This window comes from Tenrec ecaudatus, chromosome 5 (assembly GCF_050624435.1).
Source record: "Tenrec ecaudatus isolate mTenEca1 chromosome 5, mTenEca1.hap1, whole genome shotgun sequence".
NCBI lineage: Eukaryota > Metazoa > Chordata > Mammalia > Afrosoricida > Tenrecidae > Tenrec > Tenrec ecaudatus.
Window position 1 is genome coordinate 934,899 of NC_134534.1, and position 23,006 is coordinate 957,904.

Here is a 23,006-nt window from a genome sequence, read left to right on the forward strand (position 1 = left end):
CAGAGGGGCTGTTAGGCTTGTAACACCCCAAGACACCAGTTGTCACCCACTTGACTTGAGGCCGGCCCAGGGGTCAGAGAATGTGCTCTGAGGCCTTCCTAGGGGTTAGCTTTTCAGGAAGTGGGTTGAGGTGCTGGGAGGGGGGCTGTTTCCAAGTTAACCGTTTACCATGTGTGTACCGCCTGGGGTGCCGAATGCACCCCAAGACCCGAGTACACCAGTGCTTACCCGCGCAGCCCCACCACAAACACTCACGAATCCCACCCTTCGACGACAGGCAGGCCTTTATTGGGGCCAGAGCTAGAGGCCAGACTGGCCTGGCAGTAGCACGCGCACCGGCAGCAGCAGCTGCATCTGCTCCGCGGGCGGCCACCTGACCTGGGTGACAAAGAAGAGACGGAAGTGCACCAGGCGCGCTGCCTGGAACTGGGTGGGCTCGTACTCCGGCCCGTCAGCCGGTCGCAGCAGCGACAGGTACCGCTCCTCCTCCAGCAGCGCGCGGCTCAGCAGCTCCTGCGCCAAGCCTGCCTGTACCGCCTCCAGCTGCCGCTGCACCGCCTGGAACATGTCCACCTCGCGCAGGTCAAACACCAGCGGCTTTCCGTACCTGGGCGGGGCAGGGTGGTGAGGGGCGGGGCCTGGCATGCCCCGCCCCGCCCCGCCAGACCGCACCTGAGCGCCCCCAGCAGCGCCAGCCGCATTCTCTCGGGCCGCAGGTGCTCAGGGTTCATTGTGTCCAGGTAGTTAGTGTCCTGGTAGCGCAGGAAAGTGGCCGCCTGACCAGAGGGGTCGATGACAAGGGGCCACCTAGGGGCAATAGCCAGGTTACCCAGGACCCTAGGCTCAGTTCACCCCATGCCCATCACCCCTGCACTGACCGGCCGTCGCTGCGGATGCGATCACCTACATCCTTCATCAGCACGTCATGCAGCTCAGTTACCTGGCATTTCAACCCAGGAACCTCCTCTGCATCTGTGGGGACATCAGGGTGAGGCCACCGCAGGGACATACCCCACCCCCACCCCTCCCTCCGGCCATGCAGCAACTGTCCCAGGCCCAGCCCCAACCCACCCTCCTGGGTCTGCTCCCGCAGCGCCAGCCTGGCCATGGCCAGCCTCTCCTCAGCCTTCTGGGCTTCCTGCCGCAGTCTATCCACTTGGGCTTCTGCGTCCCTGATGGCCTTGTGAGAGAGGTGTTGCTGACCACCCGGGCCCCTCTCCCGCGCAAGGCAGCCCTTCAGAACGTATCATTCCCGCTGCAGGGGACGTGGGCCGAACATCTAGAGCGGGGGCCCCTTGGGAGCAAGGCCCCCCTAAGCCGAGGCGAGCCACAAGGGGTGTCCAGGAAGACTGGGGGGCACAAGTCAGTTCAAACCCAGAGAAAGGCAGGCAGTGTACCCCTGGCCACCACACCCAGGTGCGGCCCACCTGCAGTGTGAGCTCCGTTTTGCCCATGTGCTTCCGCTCACACTTGTCGTGCTCCGTGATCCTTCGGTTGAGTTCGCAGTAGGCTTGATGCAGCTGGGGGTTGGGGCCCAGGACCGGGCACAGGCTAGACTGCGCCCTGCGCCCTCGGGAAGAGCCCGCCTCCCAGTTCCAACCCTCCCCTCTGCGGACTGGTCGGACACCAGGCTCCTCCTTCCTCAAACCCGGGGCTCACTCTTAGCTCCGCCTCCTGTCCCAGCCCCGCCTCCCATTGCCCTTTCTTCGTGGCCCTGCCCCCAGCCGGGTCCCGCCTCTCACTAGCCACCCCCCTGGTGGACCCGCCCCCGTGGCTCCACCCGCTACTTCCAGGCTCCTCCCCAGCTCCCCCACCCTGCTGTCTGATTCCGATTCCTCCTACCTTCCACTGACCAAGCTCATTCCCACCTGACCACCACAGCCTGACCTTGCTGGACCTCCCCCCTGCCTGCCCAACCTTCTGCGGCTGGGCTCTACCCAAGTTGCCCGGCTCCTCCAAAGCCCCACCCCCTGCTGTCTAGGTCCTCCCTGGCCCTGCCCCCTTCTGCTCCGTAGCTCCGCCCCCTGTGCCTGCCCCCGCTCCTGCAGCGAGGTTCCTCTGCCCTTGCCTCCCACCTCCTTGTGGCACTGCTGCTGCTCCTTGGCCAGCTGCTGCACCCTGGAGTTGAGACTGGGGCCAGAGAAGAGGGGTGATCAGATCTGCCCTTCCCCGTTGTCCCGCTGTGCCCCCCGCCCCAGACTCCGCACCGCTGAGCCTCGGCCTCCTGGTGCCGCTGCACCTCCTGCTCACGGCGCTGCCGCTCGGCCTCCATGTTCTGCAGCATGGCTTCCGTAAGGCTCAGGTCCCATGCCTGCAGCACACTGACCACTGCGTCCAGGGAAGCCACCTGTGGCAGACAATGGGCCAGCGCTCAGCGTCAGACGGCAGAGAGTTCAGGCCAGCACCCACTGCCCTGTAGGCCTCCGAGGCTCCCTGCTTCAGTCTGCTGCCTCGGTTGCACCTGTGAGCCCCGAAGGCACTATGAAGGGGACCCTTCCCTGCTGGGCAGTGGGAACCTTCCGAGGCTGCAGCACAGGCTAGCCCTGCCCTCCCTGGGCCAACCCAGACACGTGCAGCCTTTCAGCAGTTAGATGGACGCCTGTCCTCAGGACCTGCTGTCCCAGAGACCCACTGGATGCTCCATCATAACTCGCTTCTTCAGAAGCAGGAGAGGACCGAGCCCTTCCGCTTAGAACAGTGGTTCAAATGACCCTTTCACAGGGGTCGCCTGAGACCATCGCAAAACACACATTTCCGATAGTTGGGGGTCACCACAGCATGAGGAACTGCATTAAAGGGTCGTGGTGTGAGGAAGGTTGAGAACCACTGGTGTGGAACCTACACACTGAGCCCCAGGGAGCACGTGGAGTGGGAGGGTGGCGGCCCGGATGGGAGGACGAAAACAGAGCGAAGCCAAGCGGATGGGTGGCAGGAGGGCGGCTGTATCAGGTGGACGCCCACGACTGGAGGAGACTTTGGGCCTGCGTCCATTGACTGCTATTCGAACAAAAAACAAATGCTATGCCATGAGTGGGCGATGGAGGGAGACGTGGGGGTAGATCAGGGAAGCCCAGTGATGGGGGTGGGGTACATTAGCAAGGTTGCCACAGCCTCCAGGGAGATGCCTTGGCCAGGGTTGCACTAGACCCCCAAGGGGCCTGAGTGTGGGCAGAGCGGGGAGGACTCTAGGTGGGCAGGGAAGAAAGTAGAGACGGAGGGGCAGAGAAACCGACATAGCCAAATGGTGCCCAGTGCCTGAGTACTGGCGTGGGCATTACCTGTGGCCTCCCTCCTCCCTCCCTGCCCTCTATTTAGAATAGGTCTTGATATCTCCTTCCTTGCTCTTACCTGCCTCCCTTCTGTAGTTACCCCAGCCCCCTGTCCAGCCCAGTAGCCTCAGCCCCTCCCCCTGCCCTGCCTTGTCCATTCTCATGTTACTGGTCATTCGTTTCCCGTGGCACAGGGGGAGCCCACGAGTCCAGGAGTTTGAACAAGGCATACAAAGATAGGCCCCAAGCGTGTTAGCTCCTGATTGGACTAAGGAGTGATTGACATGCTAATTCACTCTCCGTATGGACAGATGAAACTGACACGAAAGAGAAATTGGACAGATGAACAAATGGATCACTACGTGAACAGAGAAACAGAAATACAGATGGTAAGTTCATTTACGGGTGGTACTGTGAAGGGCCATGGAGTCAGCTGGCCCGTGTGGAGTGGAGGGAAATGGTCCGGGACCGTCCCACAGCTGTAGGGATGCTTGAGACCACCGTGGCAGCCACTGTGAGTCCTCTTGTTCACTTCACTGAGAAGGAAGGCCTTGTCCAGGGACCAGCATGGCCCAGTCTCACGAGCCGCCCTTGGAAAGAGCTTGATGTCTCTGCGTCTCCCAGACAGATGGGATGATGCTTTTTCTAGGACTCCATGCTGTACCCCACGGTGCGTCAGGCCCTCCCCAGTCCTCTTGACTCACGGCTGGCTTTCACATGCAGAGGCGGTGCCTGAAAATACCCTGGCTTGAGTCGGGTGCACGTGAGTCCTCCAAGGACATGTCTGGGTCTCTTGCAGCAGATTTGCCCAATCTAAGGCACCGTCTGACTTCTTGACTGTTGCTCTTGAGCACTGAGTGCAGACCAAGTAAAACGAAGCCCCTGACAACCTCAATCTTGTTTCCATTGATCCTGATGTTGCCTCCTGAGGCAGCGGCCGAATCATCTAGCAGCGCCCTTTGTGATGGCGTGCAAATTCGAGCCTCTCTGGGTAGGCTCCCACTTGGGAGGGAATCCTCTGGCAGGCTCTCCGGGCAGGACTAAGGAGATGTGTTCAGAGTCTGCACCTGACTAGAGGGTGGTGAATCCAGTCCCCACCCTTTGCTTCCCTGGAAAAGACAAACGCCTCGCCTCCATCAGCGGCTCAGAATGGGCCGTCTCAGAAGCAGGAACAGGGCGAATTCCTAGGACCACCAGGGAAGAAGAACCGCTAGCTGAGCAAGTTTGCAATCCCTCCCTGCTTGAAGTAGTGGAGGCAGCAGAGGCCATGACGCATCGAGACTAGAGGCCCAGGCAAGGAGACCATGAGATTGTGGTTTCCCGGCCCACAGAAGAGGCAACCAAGGGACCATGTATGTGGCTGAGAGACTGAAGACCAGAGAGAGAGAGACCTGGCTGCTGGCTGAGGAGAGGTGCTGCTGTGGACCTGTAACTGTAAGTATTGCTTACTGCTGGCTTGTGGCGCCCTGCCAATCCCCTAGGAAGCCCCCTTACTTGTGAGCTTCGTGGTCTGTTGGTTCTGTGTGGACACTGACAAACTGTAGAACTCAGTGGAAAATGCAGTGCCGTGGGAGGAATGGCGGTGTCCGACCGAATGGGGCGAAAGGAGAGGAGGGAGGGCAGGAGCTGGGGAGGAGTTGGGTACCCTCCCCCTTGTGAAGCTGGAGGGGGTCAAGGGCAGGCCTGTACTATTTTCTCACGTATTAATTCCTCGTGAGGGTTTTGTTTCCTTGGTGCTGAGGTGAACTTCACACTGAAGAGTGCAGTCTTTAACACTCATAGTAAGGCGTCCAGCTCCACTTCACTTTCAGAAGCAAGGCTTTGCCATCTGCACGGCAGCTGTCGGAGGCTGCTTTCTTCTCCACGTTGTCCGGCTTCCTGAAGGAGCAGAAAAAGGACGGTGAACGATACAACTCCTGGCGCACACAGGCGCTGATTTCAAACAGGCCGCAGCCCCTGGTTCTGTGTGAATGGCCGGTCCTCGATCGGTGAGCATGATCCCCGTGAGCACAATGGCGTGCTCTGGAGTTCCATCCTCCTCAACACGATCTGTAGTTATGTTACGATCCACCTAGTCATGCCTCTGCGTCGTTTGGCAAACACGGGAAAGGGCTTCCTGGGATGATCAAGGTCCACTTGACGTGAACACCACCACGCTCGTCCCACCTCCCCTTCTGAAGCCAGCTTGCATCGCTCACAGTTCCCTGTGGAGGCAGCCATAGTAAAGTTCCCTCCAGTTCCGCTCTACTTGCCTGTGAGGTTAATGATGTGGTTCCATAATCCCCGCCTTCTGTTGGGTCACCTTTCTTTGGAATGGGCATAGCCGTCATCTCTTCCGGTTGGCGACATGGGCAGCAAGCTCCCAACTCTCCTGCTGTAGAAGAGTGTGCGCCTGCCCAAGCCTCTGTGCAGCGTGGGCATCTGTCTTCAGTGCGGACCCCAACCAACCGTGTTTGACCCCACGGCTCCGAAGAGCCTTGCCATCTTCCTGTGGTGCCGCTTGCCCACAGAGGTCATTGAGGAAACACCTGCAGGGCCGCTCCTCTGCGTCAGTTCTTTCAGCTGGGGACGCGGTGAGCATGCTCTTCCCTTTCGGGGTTCAAGCGCGTCTCGCGTGCTTTACGGTAATACTTAGGCTCCTTTGAAATCTCTTGCTCAGCCTGTGTGTGTCCTCTTTTCTTCCGCTTACTGTAACCACTCTACATTGGGCCTTTTACTAATGCCTCTCCTTTTCATGACCTCGCTCTTTCTTTGTTCACGATGCCACACACAGCTTTTCTGCTCTTGGTCCCTGAGTATCCAAACGCATCAGACCCATTCTTGGGATGGTTCTCTACATTCAGGTGAGACATACTCAAGGTCGTCCTTTGGCCCTCACGGACTTGTGTTCATTTTTTCCAGCTTCAACTTGAGCTTGCATGTGAGCACTGATGGCCCGTGCAGCCGCTGGCCCTGGCCTGGTTCTGACTTAGGACGTCCACGGTCTCTGCTGCCTCTTCCCCTGGAGAGAGGTGATGTGACCCTGTGCAGTCCCTCTGGCAAGGACAACTGTGCTTGTGTGGGTCTTGCAAAAAATGCTGTCATTTCCAACACTAATCCTTCGTCATTGCTTCAACTTGTATATTTCAATCATCATCAAGTGTTGATGCCTCTTGACTGTATGAATGATTGATTCCAGGCTACACAGTTGGTTAAAATCTTCAATTTCTTCATCTTTGGCATTTGGTTGCTGTGTAAATTTGAAGAATACTCTCAATGCCTGTATGGGTTATAAACAGTGTTGGACTTCAGGATAGACCTTGAAATGTCCTTTTTGATGGTGAATACATCTCTTATCACGTTGTCATCCTGGCCTAGTAGACCCTATGACTGTCTGACTCAAAATGGCCAGTGTCAGTCCACCTCAGCTCACTGGTACCTCGGATGGCCATGGTGACACATTCGATCTCACTTCGTACAACTCCCGGTCTCCCCAGGTCCACATGTCACATGCTCCCAAGTTCGTTATGAATAGGTGTTGGCAGCTGCTGCGTCTCGACTTTAAGTGGTGCCACATGGGCACGTCAAGGTCTCCGGAGCTTGACTCCAGCTGTGGCATGAGGTTGACTTGGCTTTGAGGAGGTGGCTCTAAGGCCGTGATTCTCAACCTGCCTCGTGCCGTGCCCCTTTCATACAGCTCCTCGTGTGGTGGTGACCCCCAACCATAAAATTATTTTCGTTGCTGCTTCATCACCGCCATTTTGCGACTAGTCATTCGACCCCCAAAGGGGCCGTGATCCACAGGTTGAGAACCGCCGTTCTAAGGGTGCTGTGAGTGCCTCTGACCAAGAGGAGGTGAAGCCACCCTCGGACACTCTCCTACCCAAATGTTCGAGGCAGCAAAGCAGCCAAGTGGGGAAAGCCAGACGCCCACCAACGAGGGGAAGCAACATGTGGGCCAGACGTCCATCCGCAAGATAGGCAACAGGTCTGTCAACACGGATAAGCAGACGGGGTTGGTCCAGACCAGGGGTTACCACTCCACAATAAGAAGCTACAAACAGGTTGGGGTCTCTCCAGACAGAGCTTTCTCAGTAGGCCCACGTCAGTGTCAACCTTATAGAGCAGCTCAGGGGCTGCCGTTCGCGCCGAAAGGTCCGTTGGAGCTACGAGAAGTAACGTGCACACGGTTTGGGCCTTAGAGCCGCACCTTGCTGGGTCAGTTTCCACGCGTGCACACGTCAGCCTCTGGCATACGGCTCCAGTCTACCCGATGGGTCTCACTGTGTAGCTGATGAGAGCCTGCACACGTGAACTCAAGCTCCAGTCTGACTGAGAGAATGGGAAATGCAAGACCAGCGAGAACAAAGACGGTGCAGAGCACAGGCCACCATCCGCATGGATGAACCTCTTACGCATTGCACTGAGCAGGGAGGCAGAGGCGCAAAGGTGGCCTGGCCTGGGGCTGCCTGTGCGGTGTCCAGTCCTGCACACACAGAGGGCCAGGAGGCTGCTCTCTCTTCGCCGTGGTGGAAATGTCCTGTGGCGGGACAGTAGAGATGCGATTGTTACACGGCATGGTACACTTCCTAAGGAATCGCCGCTGTGCGCTTTGAAATCATCACGATCCAGAGGAAAGTGACACTATGTCCCCACAGTCCAATCCGAGGGGGTTTCGGAAGGTCCGTGGAGGAAAACTGCGCTGACAGGCCCTGTGCACCTCTTCGCTGTGGTAGTGAAAGCCCACGCTGCGTCCTCAGTGGCTCAGTCCAGCAGCTGACCGCGATAGTTGTTGAAAAGCAAGCGACGTAACATTCGGGGTTTCACTACATTGTTGCGTACATATGTCAAACGAGCCCTGCCCCCCCCCCACACACAGCAACTGCGTAATAGCTGCTCGAGATGGCCTTCTGAGCCACCTGCTGGTTGACCGCACAGCCAAGGCATGTGCATCAAACGTCACTGGACTTCTCCAGAGAGTGGCGGTGCTTGCCCTCACCTCTGCTTGGACAAGGTTTGCTGTGTGTGGGTCTCACGCACGTGCTCACACCCAGATACAGGCAGCGCTGGACAGAGAACGCTCCCAAGGCCGGTTTGGTCCTCGGAGATCACGACACCTGGCTGCCCTACAGTATGCACACAGATACGAAATGCAAATTACAAATGCAGACAGATGTCCCTTTCTGTGGTCCTTGAAGGAAGGAAGCTGGCCCTGCACACGCAGGCTCTTTACTTGCCCCCCTCTTGGGGCCCCGTGTGGTTTGGGTTGGATGGTGGTAGAAGTGTGTGATCTAGAGGTGCTGCTGCCGGGTGGGTGGGTGGATGGGACTCTACTCAGGGGTGACCCCGTTCTGAGACGGAAGTGGAGACCACTAGATGGAGGCGGCCTGTTTCCTTGTCTGCAGCCGGGCCCTCTTGTCAGTCTGCTGCTTCTTGCTGTTAACATCCTCAGCCTCTGTCCGTCATCTCCATCCCCTTCTTAACCGCCCCCACCCTCCTCCTCCTCGTCTTCGTCTGCCTGCTGTGCCTCCTGGTCCTCCTGAGCAGGGTCTCCTTGCTCTCCACTGCCTCCCCCACATCCTCCCTCCCTTATTTCGTGGTGCCCACGACTGTGCCGGCCGTGGTGGGTGCACTGCTGACTAATACAGCCAACCAGAGCACACACAGTTGTCAGGGTCTGTCCCACATGGCCAGCAGACACAGGGTGGGAACCACGTAGAGAGAGGGCTTCTCAAAGCAGCCGCTGGGGCTGGGTGGGGCTTCAGCTTGGCCAGGCTGACAGTGCTTCATGGCGCCCTGAGTTCCGCTCATAGGGAAGTTCCACGTTGTATTTTCAGCTCACCCTCTCTTGTATCACTCTTTCTGGTTCCCAGAGTCAATAAATGCTTCGCTTTCCTTATTCTTTGTTTTCTGCCCTCATATACCACTCGACACCCCTCCCCCCAACACACACACACGTTCTCCAACAGAACTGAAGCAGCCCTGGGCATGATCAGACCCAGCATGCCTGGGACATCCCTCCAAGGGACCTGCCCCTCCTGCTCCAGTTAGGCCAGGCTGCTCCTGAGACAGCTGGATCCGCTGCTCACCTCTCAGGGGTGGGGGCCTCTATCTGCTGAGTCTCCCTCTTTGGGCTTGCTCTCCTCCTCCTTTGTCTTCGGTTGCTTCCTGGGAAATGCGGGGAAGAAAGTTGCGCTGTGTCTGTCTGTTGTCTGAGGCTGCATGTTGGAAGAGATCTCTGTTCTATCTTGATGGATAGCTTAGCTGGGTCTAAAACCCCAACCTGGAGACTGCTCTCCTCAGAATCATAAAGGCAGGGCCTGCTCTCCCATACTCTTGTTCAAGGTGGCCACTGGCAAGTGAGGTGACACCGTGCTTCCCGGTTCTTTGTGTGTGGTTTGGGATTTGTTTCTTTTGCTGTTCTTCTTAATGACTCCAGCGGTCTTTGTATCATCGCCTGTGTTGTGAAATTATATGTGACCACTCCTTGGTGCAGTGGCTCTCTCTCCACTAATTGTCCTGGGCATTCAGTGAGCAATTGCAATAGAGAAAAACAAATCTTTCAACCCTGGGAAATCCTTCTTCTTCTTCTTAGAATAGTTTTTTTTTTAATAGTTGGATTAGGTGAGGATGCCCTCTTGATTTGAAATTACTGAACATAAAGTCCTTTCTTACACATACATGGGTGTGACTATTTGGTTTCTCTGGACAGACAGCCTGACAGTCTTCTTTCTGGACTGGCCATGTGTCTGGGCTGAGAGGACAAGGGGTCTGGGAAGCTCGGTGCTGAGTAAGGGCAGTCTCTCTCTCGTCGGCCCCTCCCTCTCAGGACAGCCTGAGAGTTTGCACCAGGATCCTTCTGCGTCATCGTCTCCAGAGAGGACTGTCAATCGGCTTCTGCTGGACTGGCAGAGTGGGCAGACTCCCACTCGAGCCCATGGTCTTCACCCACACAGCACCCACCCACCCCCAAGGCTCTCGGCCTTCTGAGCCCATCCAGGGGCCACAGTGGACGTGGATCTGCGCTGGGACCCCCAAGCCAGTTCCCATCGTCTCTCAGCTCCGGTCTGTGGGCTCAGCCTTTGTCTCCCTCTTATTCCCATTCCTGAGGGAGCCAGAAGTCAGCCGGGACCACCAAGGACACAACTCCCAACCTGCCTGCCCAGCTGGCCTCGTGGCCTCTGCACCCTCTGCACTTGCGCTCGGCTCAGGTTTCTGACCAAGGGGGGCCTCGTTTTCACCTTCCTCTCCAGTTCTGGTTTCCTGGGAGTTTGAAGAAAGGGTGGGCCTTAGTTATGCACACAGGGATCCTCTTGGCCACACCCCCTGCCATCACAAAGTCACCTGTGGTGAGGGGCGCACATCAGGTCATGAAGTCCTGCCATGGGTCTCTGGCAGCGTTGCTACTGTCACCAGTCTGGTTTTACAAAGGGGAAGTTCAGGCCGTCTAAAAGGTGTGGTAGCAAGCCCAGGGCAAACACCCACACCCAGCCATCTAGCCAATGTCCACTCATGTGACCTGGGGGACAGAGTAGATTGCCCCTGTGGATTTCCCAGGCTGATGCTTTTTAGGGGAGTAGAAAAACGTGTCTTTCTCCTGTGGGCACCCCTCCTGCCCCCCGCCTGCCCGGCTGCAGCAGCTCTGCTTGTGAGGAAAGGCAGAGGCGGCTCCAATCACTTGTGTGGACCAGCTTTGCTGTCCCAGGCTCTCCAAATGCCTCCTCTACGCCGCTTCCCCTGCCTGGCGGCCACCTTCCCTAACATCTTGCTGGCCCCTCCTGTCAGCCTCTAAGGACACTCATCAAAGTGAGCGCCCCACTGTGCACCCCCTCCCCTCAGTGCACTAGCTCAGGGCCCCAGCAGGAAGGCCACTCCCACCCTGTCTTGGCCCACTTCCCTGGCCCAGGGATGAGCACCCCGCACACCCCTGTGCCCCCTGCAGCTCCCATCCCCACTGAGTCAGCAGGAAATAGGCCCTTTCCCCAGCCCCTTCCCACTGAGAGGTGGGATCCCTGCACCCCACCCTGTTGCCTTTGTCCTCCTGGCCTCCCTGTCCTTTATGTCCTTTCAAAGCCCTCTAGCCCCTCGACTGTGGGCATGAGGATCAGGCATTGTGCAGAACAGGAAAAGGAGGGGGGTGTCCCAAAGGGTTGCCAGGCTGAGGGGTGGCAGGGGACAGGCCCAGCCAGGGCACAGAGCCTGAGGCACAGGGGCTAGGGGCTGCCAGCAGCTGGGACCCTCCAGGTCCAGGCAATCCCTCAGCCTTGGGGATGTAAGGGGATCCTGAGGCCGGTCAATGAAGGCCGTCCTTTCCACACCCCCAGTGCGGCCTGTGGCCTGAGACACCCCAATCCAACTGAGACTCACTTGACCCCGGGGCCACCTCTCCAGCACTGGGTGAGCAGGGCAGGTGATGAACCACCCCTGGGCCCCAGAAACAGAGGGGCCTGTAGTAGCTGCTGCCCCAGCACCCAGGCCAGACCTGAGAGGCAGCCTGCAAAGGATCGGGGGCCCCAGGGGAGGCCCTCAGAGCCAGTGTCATCAGCTGGGTGACAGGAGGGCAGAGGCAGGCTCGCATGTGACAAGTGTTCTGGAGTCCTGAGGCCAGGCCCCTTCCTCTTGGGGCGGGGGGGATGGGGGTATGCCTATATTGCTGTCCCTAGACCCCCACTGCCAGCCCACCTGCTCCGGCGTGCTCCCGTCCTCCGCGTAGATCCGGGGGTCAGCGCCCAACTTCAGCAGCACCTCCACGGCTGCCAAGTGGCCTCCAAAGGCCGCCCTATACAGCGGGGTCCGGCCGAAGGCGCCCTGCGAGAGGGAGAGGAGGGACCCCTCCCTGAGCAAAGTCCCTTACCCAAGCCTGCAGGGGGGCTCCCACCCCAGTCGCCACCACCCACCTTGCTATTGGGGCTGGCACCCTGCTCGGCCAGCAGCTGGATGGTGAGCGGCTGCCCGCCCGCAGCCGCCTCGGACAGCGGCGTGTTCCCACTGCTGTCCTGACACTCCACCAGCTCCAAGCGCCGCTGCAGCCGCCGCGCCCGACCGCCTTCGTCGCGGCCCACGCCGTCGCGGCTCAGCGCGTCCTCCACCTCGGCGGATGCCGGAGCCCGGTCAGCGGCCGGCAGCCGGCGCCGCCCCTGTGGGCGCCCCTCCCGCCGGGGCCCCAGCGCGCCCACCTCCTGCAGCACCGCCTGGATCTCGCCCACGTGGCCCTCGAAGGCCGCCTCCAGCAGGCGCCGGCGACGCAGCTGCTCCTCCCGGCGCCGGCGCTGCGCCTCCTCTTCCTCCTCGCGCTGCCGCCGCGCCGCCGCCTGCTCCCGGCGCACCATGGCCAGGTAGGCCTGCGGGGACGGGGCCGCCGAGGGTCCCGGGGTCTCAGGCCCCAGCCCTGAGACCACTGCCCCTCCAGCCTTGGGCCCTCCAGCCAGGCGGTCACACCTCCAGTGCCTAGGCCATGTCCCCACCGAACGAAGTCACCTCCGGTCACGACCTGTCCAGCCCCGCCCCCCGGGGTCCCACAGCCACACCTCACCTCCTTCTGCAGCTTCTCCATCTGCTCCAGGTACTCCTGCTGCTCCCGCTGCCGGCGCGCCAGCTCCCGCCGTGCACGCAGCCTCCGGAAGGCGCACTGGATGACCGTGGCCGCCCGGTCCTCCGCAGTTGGCTCTGCGGGACACGGATGAGAGCCCTCTCTTCCAAACGCCATCCCGGGTGTGTGCGCCGAGATGGACCCTCCCCACACCTGGAGGCAGGGCCCACCCCACCGTGCCCTTGGAAACACACACGGCAGCCCAGCCAAAATCACCCCTGGTTGCCAGGGGCCCAAATAGGGCGCCCCTAGCTCCCACCCCCGCCCAGACAGGCTGGGCCCACGAGTTGGGCCAAGGGGTTGGTAGTGGCCCTGCAGAGAGAGGAGGGAAGTGCTCTGCCCGAGTTGAGCATCCCTGGACCCACGGAGCCCCTCCTCAGATGGACCCCTGTGTCCCAGCCAGGGTCATCAAGAGGCCAAGTCTGGGATAGGGTCCCCATCAAACCCCCAGCCCCCAAACCCAGCCAGGAAAGAGAAGGCCCTCAGGGGACTGGGCTCCATGTGCACCCAGTCCCACCCAGTCTGACTCTGCCCCATCAGGCACCACGTAACCTCTCCTTCCCTCCTCTGCACCAGGCAGGCACAGGCCCGATGGCTGGCCAAGTCTGAGTCCAGTAGCAGAGCCCTCGTAAGACAGCTCCGGGGAATGGCAGAGCTCCCATTCAGGGCACAGGAGTGGTGACCAGAATTGGCCACTGAGAGGTGACCCGGGAAGGAGGGAAGATGCCCACGGAGTGGACAGAGCCTGGCAGTCAGAGGGCTGTGGGCAGGCCAGGGGGGCTTACAAGGAGAACTGATGAAAACCCCTAAGTCCAGTGAAACGAGGTGGCCAGCACAGAGGGCACAGCACACAGAGGGGCAGGGGAGCCCACCCCACCCCCAACCCCCGGCTTTCACAGCCAAAGACAATCCGTCAGGACCCAGGTGGTGCTTACGAGGTAGGCTGCTAACAGCAAGGTCAGCAGTTTGAAACCACCAGGCACCCCTCTGGAGACAGATGGGGTTTCCTAGTCCTGTAGAGAGTTACAGGTGATGTGTGATCAGGAGATGTCAACGGGATCAGGTGGCAGGCATCAAAGACCCCGAATAAAAAATCCTATCAATGTGAATGAGGTGGGAGTGCTGAGTGGAGACCCAAAGCCCAGCTGTAGGCAACCGGACATCCCCTTACAGAAGGGTCACAAGGAAGAGATGAGCCAGTCAGGGTGCAGTATAGCCCGATGAAACATACAACTTTCCTCTAATTCTTTAATGCTTCCTCTCTGCACCCCCCCCCCACTATCATGACCCCAATTCTACCTTACAAATCTGACTAGACCAGAGGATGTACATGGGTACAGATAAGAGCTCAAAACACAAGAAATCAGGACGGATAAACCCCTCAGGACCAATAATGAGTAGTGCTATCAGGAGGGGGAGGGGAAGGGGAAGGTGGGGGAGAAAGGGGGAACCAATCACAATGATGTACATATAACCCCCTCCCAGAGAGACAGACAACAGAAAAGTGGGTGAAGGTAGCTGGGTCAGTGTAGGACATGAAAAATAATAATTTATAAATTATCAAGGGTTCATGAGGAAGGGAGGTTGGGGAGGGAGGGGGAAAATGAGGAGCTGATGCAAAGGACTCAAGTAGAGAGCAAATGTTTTGAGAATGATGATGGCAACCAATGCTCAAATGTGCTTGACACAGTGGATGGACAGATGGATTGTGAGAAGAGATTCACGAGTTCCCAATAAGATGATTTTCAAAAAGAGTTATAGGCAAATCCCCTGAGGCAGCCGTGCCTTGTTGTGTAGGGTCACTGTGAGTGAGTGAGGGCCAGCGCAGTGTGTGGGTGTGTGGCCAATCTGTGTGTAGTGTGGGGTGTGGTGTGCGGGGGTGCAATGCTTTGACGAAGGAACCCATTAGAGAGCAAGTATCTTTCCTGAGACAGAGACCTGGTCAGCGGAGTCCCTTTCTTGGGCCCCCTGCCCCCATTCTTGGGAAAGCCCACTTGAGAGGCTTCCTCCCCCACCCCCCTGAAACCTTGACGAGCCCCTATAGTCCTGGTCCCCAAGCCCACACCTCGGATGTGCCTAGATCGATTGACATGTCCTTCATAAGCTAAACAACACCTGGTTGGCGACTCCTGTCTGCTCTGCACAGCAGCCTGCCCAGGTTTGCCATGCGCTTGTGCGGGACTGCTCAGTCGAGCATGCAAATGAAGGCACCTTAGCCTACTGCGCAGATGAAGTGATATGCCAGGCCTGGAGACTGACCTGGAGCTTGTGGCTCTCAGCAGCTGGGCCCTCAGAGGTTTCCCAGAGAGCAAGAAGGGCTCTCCTCCCAGAGCTTGTGCATGGCCCTGGCTTTTACTGAGGACAGTGACGGCCCAGAAAGGCCCAGGGGCTAAGCCAGCAGTGACAGGCCCAGAGGAGGTTCGTGGCAGCATTGGTGGGGGCAGAGAGCTGCATGACTGAGGGGGCGTGCAGGGCCTGCTTGGTTATAAGGTGCTGCCCTGCCTGGAAGACAGGGGCTTTGCCGACAAGCTCTGTGCGAGTCTGGGTACTTTAGAGAAACAAATCCACAGAAACTCATGTATAAGAGAGAGTTTTATATAAAGGTTAAGTGCACATCAAGACAACAGCCCAAACCAGTGCTGCCCAAGCCCACAAGTCCAACATTAGCCCATTAACCTATATGTTCAACACCAATCCACAAAGTCCTCCTCCATCTCATAGCACACACCCAGTGATGCCGATTGCAGGAGGAAAGCCGAGTCAGTGAATGTGTAAGCATCTCAGCGCTGGCAGGGGTCTCCACACCGGTGCTCCAGCACCCAGGGCTGCATCAGGGTAGGTCCATGTGGCTTCTTCTCAGGGATGTCTTGCAGCAACTGAGCCTTGCCAGCTAAAGGAGGGAACTGGCTAAGGCAGCTGCACCCTGGTCCGACCATCAGAAAGACCCGAGAACTACAAAGGTGAGGCTCACTGAGCCATTTATCCCTCCACTCCTCAATTGATCCCACATGTGTTTATCGGCCAGATTGGTACAATAAATTAACTACCTCAAGCTCTGTGACCCTGAAGCTACCTTGTCCCTTGTCCCTGAACATCAAGTGGGTGTGGCCCCTGCAGTGGATTGCCAAGACCCCAGAGCAGTAGAGCCTGTGCTGTGGGCGGGACAGGTGGCTTCAAGTTGGTACCATTTGGAGAGTCGTGAGGGGCCGGTCTGACCTCCACCTCATAAGGGCTGGACTTAAGCTGACCTTCATTTGCATTTCCTCCCTAAAGTTAGCAGGTTCTGACCCTGTTACCACCGCCACCATTCCGCACAGGCCTAAGACGTAAATCTAGAGAGGACGGTCGAGAAATACACTGGGAAAATTAAGACAGGAAGAAACTGGCATCGGGAAGGATGCCCACCGTGCTGGTGAACCTCAAAAGAAAAAAGTAATTATGCGTGGATTGGATTGTGACCCTTTGCAATGTATGTCGGTGACTGGGCCGGGATTCCCAGGTGTGTGATGATGTAATCACTCTTGGAAAGATGGCCTGCCAATCCCTGGGAAGGGACTTAGCGTGGGATGAACAGCCTTAACCAGGGCACAGCCCTGAGCTACTGTAAGGGGGCGTTTCCCTGGGTGGGACCAGCAGGGCGTTTTATCTTAGGAGACATAAAAGGCAAGGGAAGCCAGCCCAGAGAGGGGCCTGCTTCCCTGGAGGAAGAAGGGCTGGGAACACAGCATGGAATGTCCTTTTGGACCCTGGCGCCCCTGGGCCCAGAACCTGCTAGACCCGGGGGAAGGTTGATGCCAAGCCAGTTGGAGATCCCCCGGGAACACTGGACCCACGGATGTTGAAAGGAGAACAGATGAGAGACAGAGAGAGAGGTAGCCTTCCGTTGGGGCTGGCTTCACAGTCCCACTGCCGAGCTCCCCCGCAGGGAACGAGTGTGTTGGTTTGTCTGAGCCTCCGCTTGTGGTATTCCCGTTCCAATGGCATGGCACGAGAAAACTAAGGCTGCTTAAGTAGAAAAAGCAAGTCCCCTGCAAGGCAGCGGGGTTCTCATAAGATTTCACAGCAAAACCCCAAGTCAGAGGATGGTCACCCACGAGACTCTGAGAAGACTGTCCCTCCTGAAGGTGCTCCCGCAGAGCCGGGACATCAGCCCAGCCCCACCAGTGGGACTTACAGAAAAAACGGACGGACAGACGGATGGAAGCTATCTATTTCTAAAGCCAAGGTCTGGCGGCCACAGTGAGAGCACTAGCCTAAGAAGGGAAGGACTGGGGCGCTCAGAAGAGGGACTCGTGAAACCAAGATGCCAGCACGGGGTGGGTGGGTGGAGCGTTATGGGCTGAATTGTGTCTCCCAAGAAGTCCTGTTGAAGTCCTGACTACTGCCCCTCCTCAAGGTGACCCTGTTTGGAAAAGGCATTTTCTTTGTTGTTTCCATGAGTCCTGTCCAAGCAGGGTGGGTCCTAAACCTAGTCCATTCTGAGCAGGGGCTTCAGGGAAGAGCATGAACCACAGAGACCCCCTCTGCAGATCAGGCAGGCTGACTGAGCTGGCCACAGGGGAGCCCTTACACCTGAGAGAGTGTCTGTACAGTGCTGTCCCTCCGTCACCCAGTTGTGGTGTTTTTGTCACAGCAGCGGCAGGAACCAGTATGGTGGGTTCTGCCTGGAGACACTGCATGGTGTTTACAGCCGAGTGCCTGGTGGAAGGCTGAGAAACTGAGCAGGACTTTGCAGAACGCAGAGCTCAGGAGACAAAAATTGAAATTCACAGCATTGGGTGTCGCCTGAACCCCCATTGTCCTGCAGAAACATGACCAGTGACGTCTCTAACACTGACCTTCAGGAGTTTCAGAGGCTTGCTGGTGCCATCAAGTGGGTCCAACCCACAGGGACCCTGGGGCCGTCCTCACAGCCATTCCTATGCGCTGCGGCCCCTGGGGCCAGCCGCCTCCTTGAGTTCTTCTCTTTGTGGCGACCCTTGACTTTACCACGCCTGCTGTCCTTCTCCAGGGACTGGTCTCTCCTGACAGATGCCTGTCATCCGGTCAATTCCAGCTCACAACTTAGGTCAGGTCCCTCTGTCGTACATCTCTGTGGGGACAGACAGCCTCACCTTTCCCTCAAAAGGCACAGCACCCAAAACACAACCAAGCAAAGGAGGAAACAAGGTATGAGAAACACAGTGAAAATGACGGCCAGTGGAGACACCCAGAGAGATCCAATAATGTATTTCTTAGACAGTATTGATTTATGATGAAGATGTTCAAGGAATTGAAAGACAGGGTGATTTTAAAGCTTGGGCAGGGAAGGAGGAAAATAAACATCAAATGGAAAGTCTAGAATGTGTAGATACAAACATTGAAAGTAAGCGCTCAAGGATGAATTGAACAACATAACAGATGCAGCTGAAAGTAGAACGAGTAAATTGGAATATCGTACAAAGGAAGTGCTAGAGGAATGCACAGAGACACCAAAGGCTGGAAGCCGGAGGAAGAGGGAGGGAGATGCCTGGCACTCCCAGAGAAGTTCCCGGGTGCAGACAACGGGGCTAGCAAACCAAGAGAGAGAACTGGATGCAGCAATGTTTAGGGAGGATTTTTCAACACTAATAGGAGACAGCAAGTCACAGCTTGGGATGTTCACTGTAAATTCTAATCAGGGTAAACACACACAGACAAAAGCATATCACAGTCATATAGCTAAACACTAAAGAAAGATTTAAAAATTTTAATTTGCCAGAGGAAATGAGATCCAGGATCTTCAAAGAAGTAATACAATTTGTAGTGAAGGCAAAATAAACACACCTTCGGGCAAACAAAGCCTTCAAAGGACCCAACAGCAGCGGGCCCACACTAAAAACAACATAAAAGTCGTTCTTTGGGCAGAAGGGAAATGCCAAATCGGGTGAGCAGGTGCGGGGAGGGCTGGAGTCCCATCCCGTGATAAACACGAGAACAAACACAGGCAGCCCTCGGTGTGCAGCTCAGTCAACACCGGTGCACACATGGGAGGTTTAGTGGGGAAGACGGGCAAGCACAGCGGCTGGGGGTGCTGTGATGGAGCATTTGTTTCTAAAGGGGTTGGTCCGCCCAGTAAGCCAGGAATTTGTGACCCAGGGAGTGACTGTATGAAGCAAAAGCAGGACTAACACAGTGCATGAACATTAAAGTGAAGTAGGAGTAGAGATAGAGACCTGTAGATAGAGATAGAGACATAGAACCTCTCGCTGCCACCCAGTCAGTGCTGACTCAGAGCCATCCCCGGGGGTGTCCCTTTGCAATGGATGTCACAGACTGTCAGGTTTCCCAGACTGTCACTGTTGAAGGGAGGAGAAAGCCCAGTCTGTCTCACAGCTCAACGCATAGCCACTACACCAACCAGGCCTCCAGCAGAGACATGGACATGGACATGGGCATAGACATTGAGATAGTTAAGGTTGATTGTGCCAACCTGGCCTATAAACACATGTGAGGTTAATTGAAGGGCGGAGGGATAAATGGCTTGGTGAGCCTCGCCTCTCTAGTTCTCAGGTCTCTTGCTTTCTGATGGTCGGACCAGGGTGCAGCTGCCTTAGCCAGTTCCCTGCTTCAGCTGGCAAGGCTCACTTCCTGCAAGACGTCCCAGCCACATGGACCTGCCCCGATGCAGCCCTGGGTGCTGGAGCAGCCGTGTGGAGACCCCTGCTTAGCTCTTTGACGCCGCCATTTCTTCCATTTGCCTTGGCTACTCTGGCTGAGGACAAGTTTCCGCCTCTTTTGATGCCCACTTTGATCCTTCTTTCTTTCCTTCTTCTTAATGACCTTTGGCTTCTTCATACATGAGGTTCTTTTCCCCAAAAAACCACATTTGATTGGGAGTGAATACAGATTGCTATCGTTCCACAGTTCAATCCCATCGAGCAGTGTTGTGCGATCGCTGCCACGGCTTCAAACACTCTCCTCCTTCTTGGACCCCTTGACGTCAGCTCCTTCTCTGCGCTCCCCCCCCCCACTGTCCCCATGATGCTCGTGATGTCATCCCACAGCCCTTCAGGTGTTCGGCATTCGTGTGCAATGTGTCAGACCTGTCCTTGAGATGTTCTCAAAATCCAGGTGCGACAGACTCAAGGTTGTATTTTTGGTTCACATGGAATCTAAATTTTTTTTCCTTCAGCTTCTAGATGAGCAATTGATGGTCTGGTCCTCGCCGGCCACTGGCCTCGCTTTAGCTCTGGGCGTTGGCCTTCTCCCAGCTCTGATTTGTACGTGTGCGCACTCCCTGGGATGTTGGAAACAGGCATTTGTGATGTCCTGCAAAATGCTGCCATGTGGTCTCCAGCTTCACCAAGAGGTATTTTCCAACAACAGCTCCTTCCTCTTTGTTTCCAGTCTTTGCATTTCAACCACCCATAGGGACCCGTGCATCTTCATTGCACGTTTGATCGATTCCAGACGGAACAGATGGCTACCATTCTCCGGTTTCTCCGTCGCCAGCTTTAAGGGTTGGGGCATACAACCGAGTCACCGTTGAATCGACTGGGTTTCCTTGTACGAGGGCAGCTATCATCCTACCACAGGCGCCACTGTACTTCCGGGTGACCTGGACGTGTTCTCTTTTGACCATGAATGTGATGCCATTCCTCGTCTCCCTCTCCTTCCCGGCTCTGTGAAACTGACCAGTGGGTGCAAAATTGCCCACACCAGCTCAGCTCAGCTCACTCGGGCCTTGGTATTGATCTTCATGATTTCATTTTCCATGACTTCCAATCTTCCAAGATTTATACTTCACACATTCCAAGTTCCGCTTACTAATAGGTGTTTGCAGCTGTTTCTGCTCCGTTTGCATCAGGCCGCACAAGGCTGCGCTCCATCTCAGGATGGTCGCGTGGACGCAGAGAGGGCAGGGGTTGCTCAGTCACAGTTTGAGCACCTTTTGACCTGAGGGGCTTGTCTTCTGGCTCTACCTGTGACCCTGGGTGGCTGCCGTTCACCAGGTTCTCCGGATCTCACAAGGTGCTGCTGCCCCTGAAACCCACAAGTCCCCCCCAGTGGACGGCACCTGTTCACTTTGGGTGACCACTCTGGTGTTTGGGACGCCAGGGGCATGGCTCACGGCACCGCAGCGTGCACACACACACACACACACCACTACACTGTGCCAAACCGGCAAACAAGTGGTAGGTCTGGCTTCCAGGCCGTGGAATAGGGCAGAGCTGGTGGGATACACCCCCACGGTGACGTCAACTGCCGAGGGTGAGGCCACACAGTTGTAGAAACAGGCTAGCCCACTCCCAGGCAGCTTCCAGGTCCTTGGGTCAGATGTTGGAGTGGAGGCTTCTCCTGACTTTCACAGCATGGGGGCTGATGAACCCAAGTTCAGCAGGAGGAACACAGGCTAGTGGTTGCAGAGGTGGGGGAATCCAAGAGCATGAATTCAAGGTCAACCAGCAGATCAGACAGCAAGCTGCCGGCAACTCCCAGGACTGGCAAGCAGTGTGGCGGGCCCCTGGTCAGGTTCAAAGAACCTGAGGTCGATGAGTCAGATGCAGGATCCAGACCCAGCAAAAAGAACAAGAAAACGTTTTCATGCTGTCACTGATATTGGAAGCAGGCCACACCCTAGGAGGCGACTGTATGGGGTAAAGGTGTTCACTCTAAGCAAAGGTGAGGCACCCTAGCCCAAGCTCTCTACAAGGATGGGTGCTTGCCATGGCAGTGGGTCCTGTGTTGGGGATAGTTACAGTGTGTCAGATTGCATCGTGCGGAGTTAGCTGGTCTTACTAAAAGACACAATTTTAACATTTAACTCAGGTGGAAACAGACAAGGGCAATCACAGGATCCTCGCGGGACACCCAGGCGGCCCCACACGTGGGCTTGCTCTTGGGTCTGCTTGCTTTTGGAAATGCACTTACTTGCTTAGGGGTCAGTGAAGACAGGTGATCAAGGTGAGAACTCTGGGTTGCTGGGAGTCTGCGCCCTGAGACCTCGGTGCATAAGAAAGAGCTAGAGACCCAAGCCACTGTTGTTGGGCCCATTCTGACTCGTCGGGCTGGGCTGCTCGCTGCAGTGTCTCCCCAAGAACAGACTGCCGGGGGCTCCCACTAGCTGTGCCACAGATGGTGAGGCAGACAGCTTTTCTAAGATGACAACCTGATCTACATTGTGGGTCCGCTAAGATTTAGAATGGAGCAGCTGGTTTAGATTCAGATTCAGAACCCCACCTGCAACACTAGACCTGACCCTTCTGCTTTTCTGGGCTGTCGCCCTCCTGGTGGCCGGGGCACTGGGAGAACAGGAGACGGGGAGTGGGATGAGGAAGCAGAGTAGAGTAGTTGATGGCAGAGCGGACTGCAGCGGCTAACGGCACCGATACACACAGACTGCTCACTGGTCCACTGCTGCGTCCACTGAAGGGGTGTTTTCACTGTGAGAATCAGTACATCCTTGCCTGCTGAACCGCAGAGAGCCCTGCCCCGGCCAAGGTGACACAGAACCTAACAAGCACAGAGCACTTGACCCAAGCCATGGGATTTGTAATCGCTTCATACGCACTCCAAAGACGGACAGTGATGAAGGAAGACCGCGTCACGGATGCCTTTGAGGCAGCGGATGCTGAAAGCGCCGTGGAGGCAGTGGACCGAGCGGACCTGTCTTGGAAGAAGTGCCGCCTGCGTGTGCCTGAGAGGAAAGGATGGCGAGGCTTCGGCTGACAAACGAGTTGTCAGGAGAGACCAATCCCTGGGGAAGGACATCAGCTTGGAAAAGTGGAGGGGCAGCATTGTGGGAAGGCCCTCAAGGCACTGACCCAGCACCATGCTGCGACCCTGGGAAGAGGCAAGACAGGGCTGCTACACACAGGGTCACAGCAAACAACACCAACAACACCAGGAGGAAATAAACACATGCTAATGCATCAGAATGTTACGGCACCACAAGGAACACTGAGTGGGTAGAAATGTAAAAAGCAACTGCTAAGGAAGTATATTAAAACCCCAATGTAGAGCCGAGTGGAGCGTGAGCATGATCGTGGGACAGGAGAGCTCTCGACACGTGGAATTAAGGACAGATAAAACCCTCAGGAACAGTGGTGGGAGTAGAGATATCATAAGGGTACAGGATGGTGGGGGCTGGAGTGGGTGAAATGGGGAACTCAACACAAAGTTGGATATATACGGCCCCCCCGCCCAGG

The 23,006-nt window shown here is 56.8% G+C and overlaps 1 protein-coding gene across 1 annotated transcript; it reads right to left on the reverse strand.

The window, feature by feature from the left end:
* Positions 1 to 277: 277 nt before the first annotated feature.
* Positions 278 to 12,954, reverse strand: IQANK1 (IQ motif and ankyrin repeat containing 1). The gene is given in 12 exon segments (XM_075550509.1): positions 278 to 483; positions 529 to 607; positions 673 to 807; positions 879 to 972; positions 1,072 to 1,180; positions 1,428 to 1,520; positions 2,076 to 2,159; positions 2,201 to 2,347; positions 11,931 to 12,056; positions 12,146 to 12,337; positions 12,425 to 12,589; positions 12,781 to 12,954. Coding segments are annotated over 12 exon segments (1,581 nt in total). The 3' UTR covers positions 278 to 300.
* Positions 12,955 to 23,006: the final 10,052 nt, after the last annotated feature.